Here is a 21488-nt window from a genome sequence, read left to right on the forward strand (position 1 = left end):
AAGCAAAAGCAGAGCTAAAATAACTGTAAAATCGTGACTTTTTTACCGTTGAATTTTTTTGTCCCGTTACCTAATCTTTGAATATTTCTTTTATTGATTTTTAACGCGTGTGATCTCTTAGTATATACAAATAAGTTTGACGGTTGGATCGTTGAAACTAGTTTTGTAGAATGCGAATCTCGTCAAAACGATAGATTCAACAAACACTAAGAGTTTATTTTATACTCCTATTAAGTATAACATAAGATTTTGTTGTATCCACTAGTGTAAATATTTTAAATTGAAGATCAAATTTGTTCATTGTATTCTAATAGGGTCGAGGAGTGAAGTTGTAAAAAAAATATCAAAATCGAAGCTAAAATCACCGTTAAATCGTGATTTGTCATTTACAACCGTAAAAAAAATTCATTCCTAATTTGAATGTTGGCTTATGTGACTTTTTACGCATGTGATCTCGGAGTATATACAAACAATTTTGATGGTTGGATAGTTGAAAGTAGTTTCATAGAATGCGTATTTCGTCAAAATGATAGATTCAACAAACTCTTGGAGTTTAATTTATATTTCTATTAAGTATAACATAAGATTTTGTGTATCAGCTAGTGTAAATATTTTAAATTGAAGATCAAATTCGTTCATTGCATTATAATAGGGTCGAGAAGTGTAGCTGTAAAAAAATAAATAAATAAACTAAAAAAAATTATCAAAGTCGGAGCTAAATAAACCGTTTAATCGTGATTTTTCTTTTATAATCATAGAAAAATTTCGTCATGTTACCTAATCTCTAAATATTTATTTTTTTGTGATTTTATACGTATGCAACCTTGAAGTATATACAAACAAGTTTAACAATTGGATCGTTGAAATTTATTTCATAGAATGCATATCCCGTTAAAATGATAGATTCAAATAGAATCATACATTTTGACCCCAAAAAAAAAATAGAATCATTCATAATTAAAAAAAATTGGAGGCGGGTGACAAAAATTTTGGAGGGCTGCCAAAATTTTGGCATGGCATCCAAAAACTTAACTCTCTATTTTCAAAGAGAGAACTCAGCACCGTTTAGCTCTCTCCCCTCATTTTCATCTCTCTTGCAACTATGCCTTTCCTCTGTAGAAACAAAACCCTAACCTCTATGCTTCATTTCATTCTCAAAACCTCAGAGTTGCATTCATCAAAATCTTCTCCATTTCTCTCTATTTGTGCCTTCATCAAAAAATTTCCACACGCCTCACCTTTGCAAACCCAAGCCCAATACCACCTTTTCGAAATCAGAAGAAAACCCGGCAAGTCATGAACACGTCCTCCCCTCCTCTGCAATAACAAACCCCTCAAAATTCACTAATCTGAACTTAACTCTAAAAAGGAAAACCATGAGTTCCTCTACTACACACCACAGCCGCGTCAAATTGCGCACCCAAGTCCGCAGTTTCTTCTATAAGAGCAGCTCCAGCAGGAGCTCGTGCTTGAGGGACAAGCTACGGAACAGGGCTTGATTGCCCGAGGAAGGAAGCTTAGCATTGGCTGGCGAGTGAGTCTAAGCAAGCCCGAGGGAGAGGTCGTGGATTCGTGCCGGCCCGAGCACCCGAAAACAGTCTGACATGGGCTGACGTCAGGATTTTTTATTTTTTTGTGTCATGTCGTAAACAGAGCTGGACGAGGCCCAAACAATGGATGGCTGAGGATTGGCCGATTTGCAGACTTCGAGAAGTGTCACGAGGCCGGTGATGTTGCTGCAAGGGTTCTCCATGGTGTACCGGACACCAGCCTGAGCCGCCAAGTGCATCACATGGGTGAATGCCACTGTATCGAACAACTTGTCCAGAAGGCAATTGTCGTTTATGTCGCCCTCAACGATGAAAACACTGTGGGTCTTGAGGAGTGACCGGCGAGCCTTCTTCAACGACGGGTCGTAGTAGCTGTTGAAGTTGTCAATTCCGACGACGCCGTCTCCGCGCTTTTTAAGGGTCAGGAGACATGGGTTCCAACAAAACCGGCTGTGCCGGTGACAAGGACGGACATGCAGACGACATATCTTGTAAAATTTCATACATTTTTTCTTTTGGGTTCCTCTTTGATGTCTTTTTTTTGTGTTTCTCCAAAACCCACAATTAACAAAATTTGGAACCCGTTTTTCAGTTAGATTGGATTTGAAAATTTGGGTTTTTGATTTTGATATGCAAAAAGAAAGGGATCAAAGAAGAAAGGTAAACAAGTGCAGATTTTATTTGATTTGGGATATTAAAATATCTGCACCTGCTGTTAGTGGGAAGGTGATGGAGGGATATATATAGCGGTCACCCACATTGATACACGACACCGACAGGCATATAAGCGTGAATGCGTTAATTGTTATTTTGTATTATTTTATAAATAAAAAAATACTAATATTTTATTACCTATTGCCAGGGTTATTTAGTGTAGAGGTGAAGATGCAAAAGGCAATTACTGTTTATTAAAGACAGTTACTATTCATTGAATGGATTAAATAGTAAATAGCCTGAGGGGGTCTTTCTCACGGTGGAACTGCTCTAAGGTAAAAATCCCAAGACTTCGTTCCAATATGCTCATGTATGTGTTCCTTCTTATATTGCACATAACTTGTGCTGAGATTTCTCTTTCTCTTTTGATCGAAATTCGTATAGAATCGGTCCGACTTGGTGCTACTCTGCCAGCCGACGTCAAAACTTGAAGTCCTTCCCCCACTTACAAGTGTTTCTCATCTCCAGCTTCTCATCCAAATCTAAGATCACAGAATCGGGCGACCAGAAACAAATGTTGCCGGTGGTGAAGGCGTTTTTTGTCTAATTTCAGAATCTGAGACTTGAGAATTTTAAATAATTTAAAATTTAAACTTTAGAAGCTTAATTTTGAAATTGCTTAATTTTCAGGGTGAGATTGATCGATCGACGGAGGTAAACTCCTGCCACATCTGGACCCATCAGTGAGGTAATTGAGATGTGAGTTGTCATTTATTTATTCCTTAATTGTATCATTACTTTTGGTTTTTGATATTTGTATAGGTTGTGAGAACTAGGCCTACTAAAGATGGTGCGAATTGGGGAGATGACTGTTAAGAAGGTCTCGTGGCGCAGTTTATCTGTTGGGGACCTTACATTTTCATTTGATTCGGTTTTGGTTTGAAATCCGGACATGTATGATTCTTTGATTAATCTACATTTGTATGGAATTACAATTTTGAACTCTGATTTGGCGAAACCTGAACAATATGAGGAGTGAGGAATTGGATTTTTGTTAATCTTCTTAGCTTCGAAAACTAAATTCAGGCAGATTTTGATTCATGTTTACTTTTTAGTTCGTACTAGGAAGCTGTTTTTAGGATGGTTGGCGTACCTGTGGTTAGAAATGCCTTAGCCGCTTACAATACTTCAATCTTGTTGTTCAGGCGAAGATCTCTCCGGAGCGGGCTCCTCGGCTCTCAACATAGCTTCCCAAAGGATTGGTACTTTGGATGTGTAGTCGAGCTCTTGCTTGCTGATGTACTGCAAGAAAAGGATAGTTAGTTTTGAAAGGTGCCTTTTGTAGGGCCTTAGATGTAGGCCTTAAGGCTCGCAATCAAAACTAACCAAGTGTTAGGCGTGCCACTGCTATCTCAGTATAGCAGATGTAGAACAAGTGTGTTTAGTTGATTACTTGCACCCCAAGTTACTTGGACTTCTTGTTATCAAAGGATTGTCATGGATGGGTTAAGTCCACATTAAGTTCTTTTTCTTGCCTTGTGACCAAGGACTTTCAGTTCATAGTCATGTATGATCAAATAAGGGGAGTCTAGATCCCCATAAGTCATCTACTCGGTTCTTGGTTGGTTTTAAATGAAGGCGTATCCATTAAAGTGACCAGATCCAGGCATAAATAAGACTCTTGAAATAGGAAAACACATGGACATGACTTGAAAACATGTTGGAGAATACATTAAGCAGTAGATCTATTAACTTATAAAACAAACAAAGAGCTTTGAGCAAGATTTCACCTTGTCGGGCAAGGTTGAACTTCTTGCAATCACTTCTCTTTTGAGTTTACAGGGTTTATACGCTAAAAATGGATGGATGGTAAACAAGTTTACACAAAGGAATCGATACTATGCCACTAGGGGTGATAGCAGAGCTTCTAAACTAGACAAAAGATGGCTTTTGTAGGGAATGATCCTGAAAAGGACTAAGATTTGGGCTAATTACAGCTTTTAGATGCAAATCTGGCTTGAGAGCAGAGTTTGTTTGTTTGTTTGTTTGTTTGATTGGTTGAGTGTCCTTGTCTCTGGGGCCTCTTCCTCCTTTTATAGGCAGATTAGCCTGACTGCAGTAGCTTTACTCTTGCCCGAAAGCAATTGAAGGGTAGTGAGTCATCAGCTTTTTACTTGTACTGCCACTGAAAAGTGTTTTTTGGCTGATTGTGAGTTAGTCCCCATCACTTGACATTTAAATCATAGGCACATGACCTATGCATTAATGGGAAAGCGCCAATTTTTCTCTGGGCTTCGGGCAAGTCTTCCTTGAATTGGTGTTTCTGGACTTTCACACATCTGCAACCCGATGTTTAAATATTAACCCAAACACTTGTCATATGGATAGGCACTAATTCATATCCTTCGATGAACAGTCATTTCAACTAGGACAATTTTGTATTTTGTGGCGTACCTGTAGTATCCACTTGTTGTTACTCTTTAAAATTCTTTCTATATATTATCAAGGATCCTTATTTAGTAATGTGTTTTGTACATTTTTCTCTACCACAGATACATAACGAACAAATTGGAGAATTACTTGATCCAACCCCGCAGAACCTTGAGGTGGAGGTTTTCTTTATTATTAAGTTCTTTCACTGATGCTTTTTTTTTTCTTTTTTCTTTTTTAGTTCATCTTCATTAGTTAAGATACTCATGGGTTTTATTTTAATCTTTTTTAGATCAAGGATGACCCCCAAGAATGGATTTTATGTTGAGAATCTGATTTAGGAATATGTGACTAGCTATGAGGATGTGACACAAATTCTGCTTAAGGTGGGCTATATACGTGCAATTTTCTATTTACTATCAAGGTCCAAAAGTCTGTTTTTTGTTGGTTTGGAGAACGAGAATCTGTTAGGAATGAACCAGTAATAGATGAAATAGCAGATGATGATGTTAATGATCCGAGTGATCAAATTCGCTAGTTAAGGGTACTAAGTTCTTTGTTGTTCTATCAGGAATTCTGCCATAAAGGCTGAAGGTGATAGAAATGTGAGGTTTATGAAATGTATGTTTTGAAGTAAGAACTTATAAGAGCAAAGTCTAGTGGCTCATTTGTGCTTAAGAATGGATATTTCTAAGGGAGAAATGCACGTTTTGCTTGAATCAATTGCGGGTGAGCCTGAATCCATTTTTTATTTTTACCTAGGATAGATAATGGTTTGTTTTCTAATTTTTATTGTTTGGGTTTCTTATCAATTGACGATTATATTGTGCTTAATATAAGTTGTCTTTTCTTTTTGGCAAAACAAAGATTATACTTATGGATCAATGTTCGTAGCACTAATTTGAACTCGTCGACGGTTGATTAAAGTTGACATGGAAGACTAACGTTATAAGACATATCATAGGATTGTAACAAGTACTTTAAATTTTTTACGTTGATTTTGTATATGTAGTTTAATATATGATTTCATTAATATAAAACAATTCTTTCAACAAAAATTGCCATTGAAAATATTATTAAAGTTCTTTAAAAAAAAGGCTTTTTATATTAGCACCCCACAAAATATTGAATGCATTCCATATTAAAATTTAATATTAAATGATTTATTTACCCTACTATGCAATGGCAATTTTGACCTTATTAGGTTTAAAAATAAAAAATAAAAAATTTCTAAATACACCCAAAATCACTTTTAACGTATTATTTATCTTCTTCAACTATCAAAATCCCTCCGACCCTCCATTGTTGAACAAAATCCTAACAAATAAAACTACAAGCATGTTGATTGAGAAAAATTATTTTTGACGAATGAAACACGAAATGTTGTTTCAGAAGCTTCACATGAGGAAGACTTCATATTTTTATTGTTTTAGTGAATTTGACGACATCGATAATTATTTAATCTTGCTTTTGCTACGTTATTCAAGCTTTTATGTTCGTATTCATCTTTTAGGGATCACATGGATTACATGAAGAATTACGCACCTAAAATTACCACCAAATATTAAAAACAAACGACATGAGTTTTAATGGTGGAATTGAAAATAACCCACATATGCTTTAAATCTCAAACGACATCTTTTGTCAAAATTCCAGTCGGCATTTTTTGTCCAAATTAAAAGCTTTATAAGATTTGAGAAATATGAGGTGTACAGAAAATATGGGGTGCATGTAGAAAATGGAAGGTGTATATTGAGAATGTGAGGTGTGAGGGTATTATGGGGAAATATGTGGGGTGTATTAAGATAATTTTTTATTGAAAAAGCAAATATAGGGTGCATTATATATGTGAGGTTTATTCAACAATTTGTAGGAGGTTAATATAATAAACCTTAAAAAAATTGTTGCATCATTCTATTTTTGCTGACGAAGTAGGACTCACAAGTATAATTCTAACGACACTCTTGACCATCAAAAATATATTTTTGTGCGTATTTACGATAATTGTTAATTGTCGGTAATGGTAATTGCAACGACTATGTGCTTTTGTAAATAACATTTTATTATTGGAAAAATATTTTTCCACACAACGTTTTGGTTGTAAGAAATATTTCCAATGGAGCAATTTCCAACGCACAGCGAGGACTTTTTCCCGTAGAAAATAAGTATTTGCAACGGCACTACTATAAAAGTACCCAATAATTTCACTTTAAAAAACGACAAGAAAAATCCATTTATGTCGGATATTAATGAAAATCTAACAAAAATTTATGTACTGGCGGATAAAAGAACCGACATCATTGCTTGCGTCACAAAAATGCTTTTGCTGTCGGCTAGCTTCCTTAAACTGCCAAGAAAAAAGAAAGCTTTTAAATTATAAAAAGGTCAATGGTGTCAAATATAGGCGACATTAATGCTCCCATTGGATAGAGGCGAGTCAGGCGACATTAATTGTTGAGTAATTATGTCGGATAAATATATACTGATGTCGTTCGTAACCGCCACTAAATCAATTAATAATTAAAAAAAGAATAAAAATAAAGTTCAAAGGCATTCCTTAAATTGTCTGGTAGGTGAAATTAGAGAGAATAACGTTTACACATATTTATGAAAACGCACAGGACATGATCCAAAATGATTCAAAATTTACAGGTACTGAACAATTAGCTCCTTCTTTCACCATTGTAACTTACTAACTCTGTTAGTACTAGCCCATCGAGAAGAAAAATACTCAAGACACTTTTAGAGAAGGAAAGTGTAAATAAAACCGAGATTGAAGAAATCAATAGCTAGTTGTTCAAATATATTGAACTCGAAATCAATATCTAGTTGTAAAAATGGATGACATTCAATTTCCGATTGCAGTTATATGTGGGCAGGCAACCTAGATTGCACTTAATTATGTAGAGTATAAGAAAATTTCACAAACGAATCTTGTCTTTGACTAGGAATTTGAGATGGTACATAAAAGAAACTCCATGATTTCACCATTAGGATAACTGGATATGAAACTCATTGATTCCACACACACTTCTTTCACCCAGAACAATCGAGACTAATTGGGTCAGACCCATTAACCAAAATTATCCCAAAAACAAAAATTGAATTTATTTTTTGGGAGATTCTTACCAGGAATAGAAAAAAGCTGAAGCAATGGAGGCTATGGGGTTTGTTTAGGATGCTCAAGTTTCTCCTTGAATTGATCATCCATGGAGAGTGAAGGAGAAGTGCAGTAGGGAAGGGGAAGAGGAGTGCAGCGGGGGAAAGGGAGTGCAGCGGTGCAGGAAGAGTGAAGGAGAAAGAGATGTGCGAGGGTTTTGAAATAGATATTTTGATATTCCTGTCGTATACAACTTACATCAACTCTAAAAACTGACACATCCGCTTTAATCAATGGTGTCAGTTATATTGGAATAAGTCAATATTTAGGAAAAAAATGAATGTAAATATTTTGTAATTATTAGAGTTATGTTTTAGGAAGGATAATGTGTCCTTTATTTTTGTTTTTTTTTTTGTAACAAGGATTGTATGTACCTTTTATTCAGAATTGTGAAATACAGAAAAATTAATCCGTAAAATTCTATTTGGTATCAAGAGCTAGGTTTCGATCCAGAACCCTAAACAAAAATTGTGTGCTGCTGCGACTGTAATCAAGTCCAGCACTGTAAACGTGTTGCTACAAGCTTTTCCGTGAGTAGTATCGTGTTCTGTGCTTTGCTGCGGCCCGTGTATGGTTTTGCCGTGTTGTTTGCCAAAACAAAAAAGGAAAAAAATAGGGATTGGCTGTTGCTGGAATTGCAGCGTACAATCCATTATTTTTTTGTCTTTTAGTGTTGCTGCTTGTGTTTTTGCAGCATGGAAAGTGGTGTACAATTGCTGTGGTTTTGCAATTGACCCCGTAAGTGTGTTTCTGTTTTCTGCTACTGCCTTGGATTGCAGTGTGGTTCTGTTTGTTTGGTGCTATAATTGCCGTGTATTATTATCGTGTGTGTGATTACAATGATCAATACAGGTTGGATTTTAGATCCGATGCAATGGATCATATGACGTATGATAGAACTTTGTTTCAGTCCATGAAAGATTCTCATAGAAAGTCTGTGGCAACTACCAATGGTACTACTGCTGCTGTTGTTGGAGCAGGAACAGTGTCTATTTCACCCTCTCTTCCGTTACATGATTGTTTATTGGTTCCGTCATTGTCCCATCACTTATTGTCTGTACCTCAAGTTACTGAACAATTGGATTGTGTTGTAGTAATGTATCCTTCATTTTCTTACTTCAAGATATTTAGACAAAGGAGATCATTGGGCATGGCACTAAGAAAGAGGGGCTATATTATGTGGATAATGTGGTTCCTGGAAGAGCTAATTTGGTTCGTTCGTCACGTAATAGTAATCTACAGAATGTATTGTTATTGCATCGTCGTTTGGGGTATGCATCGTTTGGTTATTTGAAACATATATTACCTGATTTGTTCAGTGGTATTGAAGGCTCATAATTGAAATGTGAAGTATGTATTTTAGCCAAAGGTCATCGTGTTTCATTCCCTCCAAGTATGAATAGAAGATCTTCTCCATTTGCACTAGTACACTCTGATGTGTGGGGGCCTTCCCTTGTTAGTACTACTTCGGAATTAGGTGGTTTGTTACTTTCGTGGATGATTGCACTTGTATGACGTGGTTGTATATGTTGAAAAATAAAAGTGAGGTTTATGATGTGTTTCGTATGTTTCAACAGATGGTTAAGACTCAGTATTCCATTGATATTAAAGTTTTGCGTTCTGACAATGGTGAAGAGTACATAAATTCTGAGCTATCCCAGTTTCTACAAGATTGTGGAATTATTCATCAAACTACATGTCCACATACTCTGCAATAGAATGGGATTGCTGAGAGAAACAATCGTCATATCTTGGAAACTGCTCGTGCCTTGCTTATTGGTGCGTCCATGCCTAAGCGTTTTTGGCCTGAAGTCGTTACCTATGTTGTGTATGTGATTAACCGTATGCCATCTCAGGTTGTAGAATTCTGTACACTTCTTCAAGTATTGACGGAACATGTTCCTGTAGTATCCACTAATACCCTTACTCTTCGTGTGTTTGGATGTGTAGCATATGTTCATATTCACAGGATTCATCGTAGCAAATTGGATCCATGTGCCCTTTGGTGCGTTTTTGTTAGGTTTGCCTCCCAACAGAAAGGGTATAAGTGTTATCATCCTGAAACTCGACATATGTATGTGACTGTGGATGTTACTTTTTCTGAATCAAAGTATTTTTATTCTTCGATCCCACCACCTTCAAATCACTAGGGGGAGAACACTAGTGGTGATTGATCTTGGGTTGTTAGAGGTACCAGAGGATATGATATGTAGTTCAGGGGGAGCATGTGTTGACGACAAGGATGAAAATGGGACACCAGTCTGTCGGCAAGAAACTACCGAGAATGATATGGGCCTTCAACTGCTGCATGCCTATATGAGTGTAGACTTTCAACAGGGTCTTGCCGAGGAAGCTATAACAGTCCAGCAGCCTATTGCCGAACCAAGTACTTCAAGGGAAGAAGTGCCACCTGTAGAACCCACATCACCCTCTCTCTAGCTCGATAGTGCCACCCAATGTGTCTACTCTGAATATCCCTAAGGTAAGTACTACAGATGCTCATATAACCAATCCAAATAATGATGTAAGTACGTACAAGTTGCCGCCAAGGTAAAATCATGGTGTTCCTCCTGACAGGTTCTCTTCTAAAGGAAAAGTAAAGTATCCAATAGCAAATTTTGTGTCATGCAAAAACCTTGCATCGGAACAGCAAGCTTGGGTAAATAATGTGGAAGCAATCCAAGCACCAACACGAGTTGAGGAGGCCTTAAAGGATTCTAAATGGGCAGTTGCAATGGATGAAGAAATGATGGCACTACACAAGAATGATACATGGGAGGTAACAGAGCTACCTAAAGGCAAGAAACCGGTTGGGTGTAGATGGGTCTTTACAATCAAGTACAAGGCAGACAAATCGGTAGGCAGGTATAAAGCAAGGTTATTAGCAAAGGGTTATACTCAAACTTATGGTGTTAATTATTAGGAAACTTTTTCTCCAGTAGCAAAGATGAATATAGTACGAGTTCTGATTTCTTTAGCTGCAAATTTAAATTGGCCACTGAAACAGTTTGATGTGAAAAATGCTTTTCTTCATAGGCACTTGGAAGAAGAGGTATATATGGATTTCCCTCCAGGGTACAATGCTGGAGGAAAAACTGGAGTATGTAGGTTGTGAAAGTCACTTTATGGACCTAAGCAATCACCTCGTGCATGGTTTGGTAGATTTACTCAAGTTATGAGGAGGAATGGTATATCAAAGTCACTCGGATCATACATTATTTGTGAAGCGGAGAAGTGGTAAAGTGATAACCTTAATTATTTATGTGGATGACATGATAATAACGGGTGATGATTCTGAATAGATGATGAAGTTAGAACAAAACCTTATAGCTGAGTTTGAGATGAAGAATTTGGGAGATTTGAAATATTTTCTTGGCGTGGAAGTAGCTTGGTCATCTAGAGGTATTTTCTTGTCTGAACATAAATATGTTCTGGATTTATTAAAAGAAACAGGCATGCTGGGATGCAAACCTGCGGACACTCCCATCGTGGAGAAACATTATTTGGGGATTCATCCAAATCAGGAACCGGTTGATAGAGGTAGATATCAAAGACTAATGGGGAGGTTGATTTATTTGTCTCACACTCATCCGAATATTTCCTATGCTGTAAGTGTGGTAAGTCAATTTATGCACTCACCTAGTATGGATCACATCGCTTGTAAAAGTGTATAACCCTTATGATAAGCCATACATCTTATCACACCCTTTGATTAAGTGTATATCTATACATCAATCTTATATTGCGTACACACATAATAAAGCCAACATCATCGTAATCATATCCAACATATATTAGAATAAATTACAATTTGCACCCTCAAATTTGGATGCAATTGACCTTACACAATCCTTAAATGTTTACAATTTCAAACAAGGATACCATTCAATTATAGGGGTGGACAATTTTTGGTTTGATGTAGTTTTAGGGTAAACCTGAAAACGAAATTTATTTCGGTCCTGTTCGATGTAGTTTTGGGGTAAGAACCGAAATAGAACCAAACAATTTGGTTTGGGTTCAGTTTGGTTTCACAAGATTTTGGTTTCAGTTTGTGCTTTACTTGTAGATCCGTTAAAATTTTAATATTCAAACAAACTCGAAAGTCACAATGCAACAATTCAAGAAATGGCATGCAGATTAATGTTACAATTTCCCATCTTATGTTTATGCTGATATAATTTTCACTCTTTCGTCATATGATCTTTCTCAGCCTAAAATAAAAATCACTAAAGGCAAAGACGAAGAAAGAACACCAAAAAGCAACACATCTCTTTGCGAAGGTGCCACGCAAAGGATACATCACATATTCATATTGTGAACAGGCTTTTTTGTTTTTTTTTTTTTTTTGAACAAATTGCGAACAGACGTATCTGCATTATATATACATCCATTTGCATGGCATTTAAAAAACAAAAAAAACAAATTCTTCTTCTAAAATCCCAAAACTTTTTTACTAAGAGAACCACAATGATATTCACCAGAAGCCAAGTTTTCCAGTGCTAGAATCCTGGTTTGATCGTTGAATCCTGGTGAAGCAAATGTCCATCAAACTACAAGCACTGAATAGGGACGAAATTCTATTTCAGATATTGCTCTACGCAAGTCTTGGTCACTTTTTTTTTACTATATTAATTTCGTTTTGTTCATACTCTACCAAATTATTAAGTTGCATTTATTATTTACTAGTATATTCGAATTTATTTCTATAGAAAAATTTGTCATTGATTGTCAATAAATATTCAACAGATTTATGATGAGCACACACCTAGGTTAATGGTAGTGAGCAATAATACTCCCTTAAAAGTGGGACAAACCAAAACTAGCTGATTAGCATTTTAGCAATTATGAATTAATGGAAAAGTATAAGTGGAAGTTCCAGTTCCACTATGGAACATGACTTCAGCCAGCGTGATAAACATGAAAGAAATTGATGGAAGAGGAGATGGAAGAGGCGGGGACAGGAGGTAGTTGGGAGCCACCGACTCCCGGTGAGAGGTTATAAATTTTTTTACAATTTTTTTCTTTAATGAAAATTAATAAAAATAGTTTGAAAACTTTGAGTTTTAACGATAAGAACAAAATAAAAGGTAAAGTGAATAACATCAGGATTGACTTTTTAATGTAAAAATGTGATTTTTCATTAAAATGAACAGTGATTTTCGTTAAAACTTCATTTTTCTTCATGGTTTAAAACAATTATAATAATTTGGAAACGGAGTAATTTGACATCACTAATTTGACAAAAAGAATTCTATTTAATAATAGTATCGATAATCCGATCTTGATAAACATTACTTTTGTAGTATCTATGCATAATTAATTCATCAAAACTCGCTGAGAATAAAGGAAGGTTAAAAACCGTCCCAACCCACCCCCTCAATTATAAGTTAATTAGAAGGGGATCTTTGGCGTTTCATTCGCCACCATGGCAAAGTGAAACACAACTCCAAGTCTCCTCCGCCACAAATATGTGAGTTGAAGGTGGAAATATGTTAATATTTTTTACACCATTACTAGTCAACCACTAGCAAGGTGGAAATATGTTAATATTTTTTACACCATTGCTAGTCAACCACTAGCAAAGTCGTCTCAAAAAAAGGAAGCGTTTGAAGATATGGGAGCAGAAGATGGAAAACGTGATTTCGTAGGGTTTCATTAAAAAATAAATAAATAAATAAAATCACCTATTCATCTTCGAGATCGTCTTCCTTTCACCCTTGGTTTTTTTTACTAATCCACTCAACTTCAACTAATACCACACACCTTTCATGCTTCAGCTTCTGGAAAGAAAGCATTGAGAAGTTGTGTCTATAAAAGGACCTTAGTTGCTCTCCTTGTTTACAACAGAACGAAAAAACATTTAGTCATTGGCAAAAGGAAAAAAAAAAAAAAAAAAAAAAGAAAGAAACAGTTATGGGAGAGGGAACGGGAATGGGAATGATATCTTCATGGTTTAACTTGTTTTCCGTACGTTGTGTTGTTTTGCTTTTACTCAATGTCACTCACTGTTTTTCATTTGTGCAGACACTTGCACATTTCGCTGAGTGCTCTGCATTGTTACAATTCAAGAATAGCTTTCAGGTTAAAAGGTTCGCTTCTGAGGAGTCTTATGCTTATCCAAAGGTTACATCTTGGACGCCAAAAGGAGGACATCAGAATCAGACTAACTGTTGTTCGTGGGATGGTGTTGAGTGCGATGAAGAGTCCGGCCATGTCATTGGCCTTGAACTTGGCAGCAGCTGTCTCTATGGTTCTATCAACTCCAACAGCAGCCTCTTCCGACTTGTACACTTGCAGAGGCTTGATCTCTCAGATAACCACTTCAATTTCTCTCAAATACCATCAAGATTAGGCCGTGACCTTACGAGTCTAACCTATCTCGACCTTTCACAGTCCTTATTTTCTGGCCAAGTTCCAGCTGAAATTTCAAAGCTATCAAAGCTATCTTCCCTTGATTTGTCAGACAATGGTAAATTAACACTAACAAAAGCCAATCTAAGAAGCCTAGTCCAAAACATGACCAACTTAAAACAACTTCATCTTGGTTGGGTAGAAATATTCTCCACTTTTCCTGATAACTTTGTAAATGCATCATCCCTCACATCTCTCAAACTTAACGATTGTGGGTTCTATGGGGAGTTCCCTGTCAGTGTTTTCCACCTACCAAACTTAAAGGTTCTTAATCTTCAATATAACTTACAACTAACAGGTCATTTTCCTAACTTTAACTTTACCAATTGCTTCAAGAAATTGGCCGTTGGGGAAACAAGTTTCTCCGGTCCACTCCCTACGTCAATTGGAAATCTTCGTTCTTTAATTCTATTTAGCATCTCTTTTTGTCTGTTTGACCCCCATGTTCCATCTTCACTCAGAAACCTTACTCAGCTCGTTTACCTTGACATTTCTTCATTTTATGATCAATCTTTAGTATCTAATTATTCCTGGTCTTGGGTTGGAAAGCTAACCAAACTTGATCATTTGGGACTTGCGTATACCAACTTAACGGGACAATTCCCATGTTTTCTTGCTAACTTGACACAACTTACCCAACTAGACTTGGGGTCTAATGAACTAACTGGTAAAATCCCATCTTGGGTTACAAGGAATTTGGCCCAACTAATTTATCTAGACCTTTCCTTTAATAAGTTGAGCGGATTAGTTGAATTTGATCAGTTTTCCAACCTCAAAAATTTAAACAATCTTCGGTTGTCGTCCAACCAATTTTCTCTGCAAATTAAACCCAATTTGAACGCTACTCTTCCAAAGTTTCAACTTCTGTGGTTGGATTCATGCAACTTAACAGAATTTCCCGAGTTTTTGAAAAATCAGGACGAGTTGTATGATCTACATCTCTCTGACAATAATATTCATGGCCAAATACCAAAATGGTTCTGGAATGCATCTAGAGAAACGCTGTGGAATCTGGATCTGTCATTTAACTTCTTAACTGGTCTCGAGTCATTTGACCAAAATCCACTAATTCTTCCATGGAAAAATCTGTTGTATTTTGCGATGGAGTCAAACTTGTTACAAGGTTCACTGCCAATTCCACCCCAATCAATAATTCTTTATGTTGTTTCAAACAATGATTATAATGGAGAGATTTCGCCATTGTTCTGCAACAAGAATCTACAAGTTCTGGATTTGGCCAACAACAACCTAAGTGGTATGCTTCCACAGTGTTTGGGGAACTCCAGTGCCTTGGAAGTACTCAACTTGCCAAACAATTCTTTTGATGGAGATATTCCTCAACTATGTCCAAACAAAAATAGTTTGAGAATGGTAGATTTAAGTTACAATCATTTGCACGGAAAGGTACCAAGATCCATGGCCCATTGCACTCAGTTGGAGTTTCTTAACCTCGGAAACAATTACATCAGAGACATCTTCCCGTCTTTGTTAGGAGGACTTCCGGTGTTAAAGGCTCTCATTTTGTGTCATAATGAATTTCATGGAATAATTGGGAAGCCTGCAACCAACCATGAGTTCCCAAACTTGTGCATCATTGATCTATCTCACAATGGTTTTTCCGGTATGTTGCCCTCTAACTACTTGGAGAACTGGAATTTCATGAAGTTTGTTAATGAAACCAATCAAACTTATTTTGAAGTAGTCTCTTCCGCTAGCCCAGATGATGTCACTTATAATTATCCATACAAGATTACAATTCTTGCAAAAGGGGTCGAGTTGAAATATTTGAGGACTCCATATCTTCTTAGACTCGTAGATCTGTCAAGTAATAAATTTGAAGGTGAGATTCCAACAGGTATCATTGGGAAACTAAGAGGCCTTCATTTGCTAAACCTCTCCAATAACACTTTCAATGGTCTCATTCCCGCATCTCTTGGGAACTTGACAGCTCTTGAATCATTGGATCTCTCTGGAAACCAGTTCTCAGGAAGTATCCCCAGTACTTTAGTGCAACTCAATTTCCTTGAGTATTTCAACGTATCCCATAACCATCTTTGGGGGCCTATACCACTTGGCCAGCAATTTAATACATTTCAGGAGGATTCGTACCAAGGAAACTCAGGTTTGTGCGGAAAACCTCTGTCAAAGAAATGCAAGGATTCGAAGAGCTTAACACCGTCGCCACCTTCAGTTTTTGAAGAAGATGAAGACCCTGAAATTCCATTTAAGTTTGATTGGTACGTGGTTCTTCCTGGAGTTTTTTGTGGTCTAATTGTTGGATTCGTTGCCGGGAACGCTTTTGCGGAGAAGAAGCATGAATGGTTTGTAGAGACATTTAGCAAGAGGACGAGGCAGCCAAGAGCCAAAAAGGGGAGTAGAGGGCAAAGGACTTAGTCCTATTTAATTCATGTTCATGTTGCAGCTGTTGTGTCTGTTGTACTATTTTGTGTGGTCTGGTTTATGGTGGTATCTTATAATATGTGGGTTAGTATAAGTTTGTTTGACTTGGTTGGTTTAGACCTTTTAGGTTTGGCTTTGGAGGGGTTAGGTTTAATGTCCCCTCTTTTTTTATTTGTATCTTTTGTGTTTTCATTTCTAGAGGGGTAAGGTTTATGTCCTCCCCTGACTATATGTAACTTTCTTTTTTTGTTATCAACAAAATTTTTCTCGTACTGCTGAGGGTTTCTATAAAAATAAAAAATAAAAATCTTGCTTGGATTTTTGGTCTCTTAATTCACTTTCTTTTCTTTCTTTTTTTGGAAATCAAAATTAATTTTTTAACAAATTTTGTTTAATACAGATCGCCTATTTGGTTAAAGAGATCCAAATGGTCACTCCAGAAAAAATATGGCCAAAGCACACAAAAAGTTATTTGTGCCCTACTAGGCCTAAGGGCACTGACATATGTACCCTTACACCAATAGCAACAGTGCAACAACTAAAATCTTATGTGTACCCTCTACGAGCGTTCCCTTTGGTCAAGGGGCACCATACCATATTTTGTGCTCAAAGATGTAAGCACAATTAAAAGATTTTTTGTGCCTCTGTTCTGACAAAGTTGTCAGTACTTTTCCATTCAATGTTAGCACTGTTTTCATTATTGTGCCCAATAAGTTAAATATTAAAAAAAAAAAAAAAACATAAATTCAAGGATTACAAAATTATCAAATAGTAATACCATTGGTAAGAAATTTTTCAACTTGGTTTTACATCCAAGACACCAATTAAACTATGGGTAGGGCTAAAACAAGTTTTTACGATTTAATTCTACAAACGACCGATTCATACAAATAATGAAATAAATAATTCCTAATACCATTGTTTGGGTTAATATTTGAACATTGAGCTTAAATGAAGGAAAGCCCAAGGATGCCAATTAAAAAGGGACTTGCCCGAAGCCCAACATCGAGCCTAGAGGCAAATTGAAGCCTTCTCAACCAAGATACAAGTCACGTGCTTACCATTGAAATGACAAGTGATGGAGACTAACATACTACAAGCCAAAGAACACTTTCCAGTGGCATTATAAGTAAAAAGCTGATGGCTCACTACCCTCTAAGTACTTTCGAGCAAGAACAAAAGTTACATCAGTCGGGCTTCACTACCTATAAAAGGAAGAAGAGACAACGGGGACAAGGACACTCAACGAATCAAACAAACAAATATACAAACTCTGCCCTCAAGCCAGATTTGCATCTAAAAGCTGAAATTAACCCAGATTCAGTCCTTTTTAGAAATAGTTCTCTGAAAAAGCTATCTCTTGTCTAGTACAAAAGCTCTGCTACCTCCCTTGGTGGTGTAGTATCGATTCCTTCGTGTAAACTGGTTTACCATCCATCCCTCTTTAGCAAATAACCCTTGTAAATTCAAAGAGAAGTGACTGCAAGAAGTTCAACCTTGCCAAACAAGGTGAAATCTTGTCCGAAACTCTTTGTTTGTTTTCTAAATTAGTAGATCTATTACTTAATGCATTTTCCAACATATATTCAAGTTATTTCCACCTGTTTTTCTATTTAAGAGTCTCATTTGTATCTTGATCTGGTTAGGTTAATGGATATATTGTCATCAAAAGTAACTTGGAACCAAACAAATGACTTAAGGGGCTCTGGACTCCCTCCATTCGAACATACAAGACCATGAACTAAAAGTCCTTGTTTACAAGGCAAGAAAAAGAACTTAATGTGGACTTAACTCATCCAAGACAATCCTTTGATAACAAGAAGCTTGAGTAATTTGGGGCGCAAGTAATTGACTTAAAACACACTTTTTCTACATCTGCTATACTAAGATAGCAGTGGCACGCCTAGCACTTAGTTAGTTTTGATTGCGAGCCTCAAGGCCTACACCTAAAGCCCCACAAAGGCACCTTTCAGAACTAACTTTGTTCTCTTCATGTAGCACAATCAACAAGCAAGAGCCTGACTACACAACAAAGTGCCAATCCCTTGGGGAGCTGTGTTGAGGTCCGAGAAGCCTTCTCCAGAGAAATCTTTGACTGAACAACCATTGCATTTGAGTTCGTCGCAAGCCAAACCACCCTCAACCACCACACAGAACCCACTATTGACAACCCTTGCTCTAACAACTCTATGATCATGAGTAAGAAATAAATCGAGCAGTAAGACACATTATCATATTGGATATCAGTGGAAAAAATGGAACTATAAATTTAGACTACCAAGAAACTCTTGAAAACATCATCATTTACAGAGAGCATAGTTTTTTTTTTTTTTTTTTTTTTTTTTTTTTTGGAAGTAATATTTATGTAACAATGTGGTATGCATACAAATTTAGTATTTTGTTTTCTATTTTTTGAATCAAATTATGTTTTTCATTTTCATTATTTATTGATTTAAAATATATTTTCTTTAACAGGTAACGGGTCGGGTATTAACTGATAATATTAACAGATCGATTTCGGGTCGGGTCATATTACCTCTTTACTTTAACGAATGTTACACAACACGACCCGTTAAGATATCGAGTATGTCACAAAAACGACACGAACACAAAAAACATGATATGTGTGCCAGATTTAAGCAGGGGATCTTTGGCGTTTCATTCACCACCACGACAAAGTGAAACACGACTTCAAGTCTCAACCTGCAGATATAAAAAGGGGTGTGCTATCCACACACCTTATTTTACTTCTCACACACCCCTTGATAATTTTTGTCTATTGATTTTCTTCAATTCATTTGATCCGACGGCCGAAAATTAAAAAGGTGTGTGAGAAGTAAAATGGGGTGTGTGGATATCATATCCCATAAAAAATTGCTAGTATGATGAAAAGTGACAACTTTTTTTTTCTTACCAATTTGTTAATTTTTTTTCCACCATTGCCAATTAAAAAAGTTTCGAGCATGACAAACGTGTTGGAGCATTTTCAAAAGAGATGTCAAATTTTAAACATAAATTTTAAATTTGAATTTGTCATCTTTTAAGTTTTGCTCTCTACTGGATATGTTAAATTAAATTATTATTTTACTACGTTATTTCCTTTTTATAATTTCTACTTTATATTTTAAATTTTACATGGAGATTTTTATTTATTTATTTATTTATTTTTGTCATTTGATAGATTTATTAGATTAAATGTTAGATTAGGAAACATGAGTTCAAACCCATACCGCATGGTGTAGGGGCAACACTGCTCTCTACCATTATGGTAGAAAGTCATTTGTCATAGAAAAATATTTCATAATAAATGTTCACATTAATTATGTACAAATACAAATATTTGACCACAAAGTGGAAGGACGTGCGTTGAAGCACAGGGATATATATATATATAACATCAATCAGATATGAAAGAGAATATTTTTGCTCGCCATCATAAATTATGATGTATACTTATCATACACATAATCAACATTATTTGTAACCACTCACCTAGCTTTCAGCTTATCGAAAGAAAGCAATGAGGAGTTGCATTTCTAAAAGGAGTTCAGTTCTTGTCCTTTACATCGGAGCGAAAAACATTTTTAATCACCCCAAAAAAAAAACCATGGGATCTTCGCAGTTTAACCTTTTTTTTGTACCTTGTATTATTTTGTTTTTCTTCAATGTCATTCATTGTTCTTCATTTGTACGTACACGCTCCAATCTAGAGATACATCCAAGATGGTCATGTGACGCCATGATGTAGAGGTGCGAGGAATCCATAAGAAATGCACAAGGGCATTACTAAGTTTGAAGCAAATTTGTATGTGTATTTCTCCCTTCTAAGTAAGAGGTATACCAGACTCACCTTCATCTATTTCAACTCCCTTTAATTTTTCATCCAGCTTCAAATTTGCACAAATGGTCTTTGGCAGCTCTTTTTCAGTTTCCCGATTCCAATTAGCATTCACATCAAATATAACACACCTTGACAATAGAATCTACTTGGTTTCAAGATTCTACACAGCATAGCCTTTTTCAGTTTTGCCATATCCAACAAAAATATCTTTGGTTGAAGCTTCCTCCAACTTGTTTCTCAATTGTCCAAGAATGTGACTATAATAAGAGAAATGCTAAGGAGACTAACTCTTTCAAAGTAGGATTCTCTATGGATACTCTATTACCTTATAATTTAACGTTAATTTTCGTCCTGATATTATAAAATATTAGTCAAAGAATGAGGTGGCAACAAGTCCATGATGAGTTTGGCTTTTAAAAGTCTCCTCATTTCTCTTTTAACAAACACCTCCAAACACTTTATGGTGATAGTCAAAGGCGTATAATTTGGTTCAAGACTAAACCTTAATGAATTAGTAGGATAAACACTAATCCCTTGACGAGAATGTTTGTGGTGATAGTGAAAGCCGTGTAATTTGGTTCAAGACTTTAAGCCTTAAAAGTGGGACAAACGATAGGTAGATGGTTTCTCCTAAAAAAAAAAAAAAAAAGCAATAGGTAGATAGATTAGCAGGGGATATTTGGCGTTTCATTCATCACCACGGCAAAGTGAAGCACGACTTCAAGTCCACCTAGTGATATAAAAAAGCTAGAATGATGTGACAACTTTTTTCTTTCTTACCGATATGTTAATTTTTTTCCCACCATTGCCAGTCAAAAAAGAAGGGTTTGAAGACATGGGAAACGAAGATGGAAACATGATTTCGTAGGGTTTAGTTGTATAAGACCATTTCTAAATGAGATATCAAAAATATCACATAAACATATAACAATAACGAATGGTATACTATTTTCTACAATCGAGATGTCAAATTTGACATAAACTAACATAGATAAAAAGATGTCAAATTTGAAATTGCTTTCAAATATGTTTTTGCTATTTC

The 21488-nt window shown here is 36.1% G+C and overlaps 2 protein-coding genes across 2 annotated transcripts; both read left to right on the forward strand.

The window, feature by feature from the left end:
- The first annotated feature begins 10528 nt into the window (after positions 1–10528).
- LOC137742936 (uncharacterized mitochondrial protein AtMg00810-like) lies at positions 10529–11860 on the forward strand. The gene is made up of 4 exons (XM_068482872.1): positions 10529–10671; positions 10831–10894; positions 11097–11402; positions 11843–11860. The coding sequence occupies exons 1-4, from the start codon at positions 10529–10531 to the stop codon at positions 11858–11860; spliced, it is 531 nt and encodes a 176-aa protein (XP_068338973.1).
- Positions 11861–13725: 1865 nt separating this feature from the next.
- LOC137742937 (receptor-like protein 7) lies at positions 13726–16599 on the forward strand. Its single transcript, XM_068482873.1, has one exon. It carries the CDS (start codon positions 13726–13728, stop codon positions 16597–16599), a length of 2874 nt encoding a protein of 957 aa, XP_068338974.1.
- Positions 16600–21488: the final 4889 nt, after the last annotated feature.

The sequence above is a fragment of the Pyrus communis genome, chromosome 8 (assembly GCF_963583255.1).
Source record: "Pyrus communis chromosome 8, drPyrComm1.1, whole genome shotgun sequence".
Taxonomy (NCBI): Eukaryota; Viridiplantae; Streptophyta; class Magnoliopsida; order Rosales; family Rosaceae; genus Pyrus; species Pyrus communis.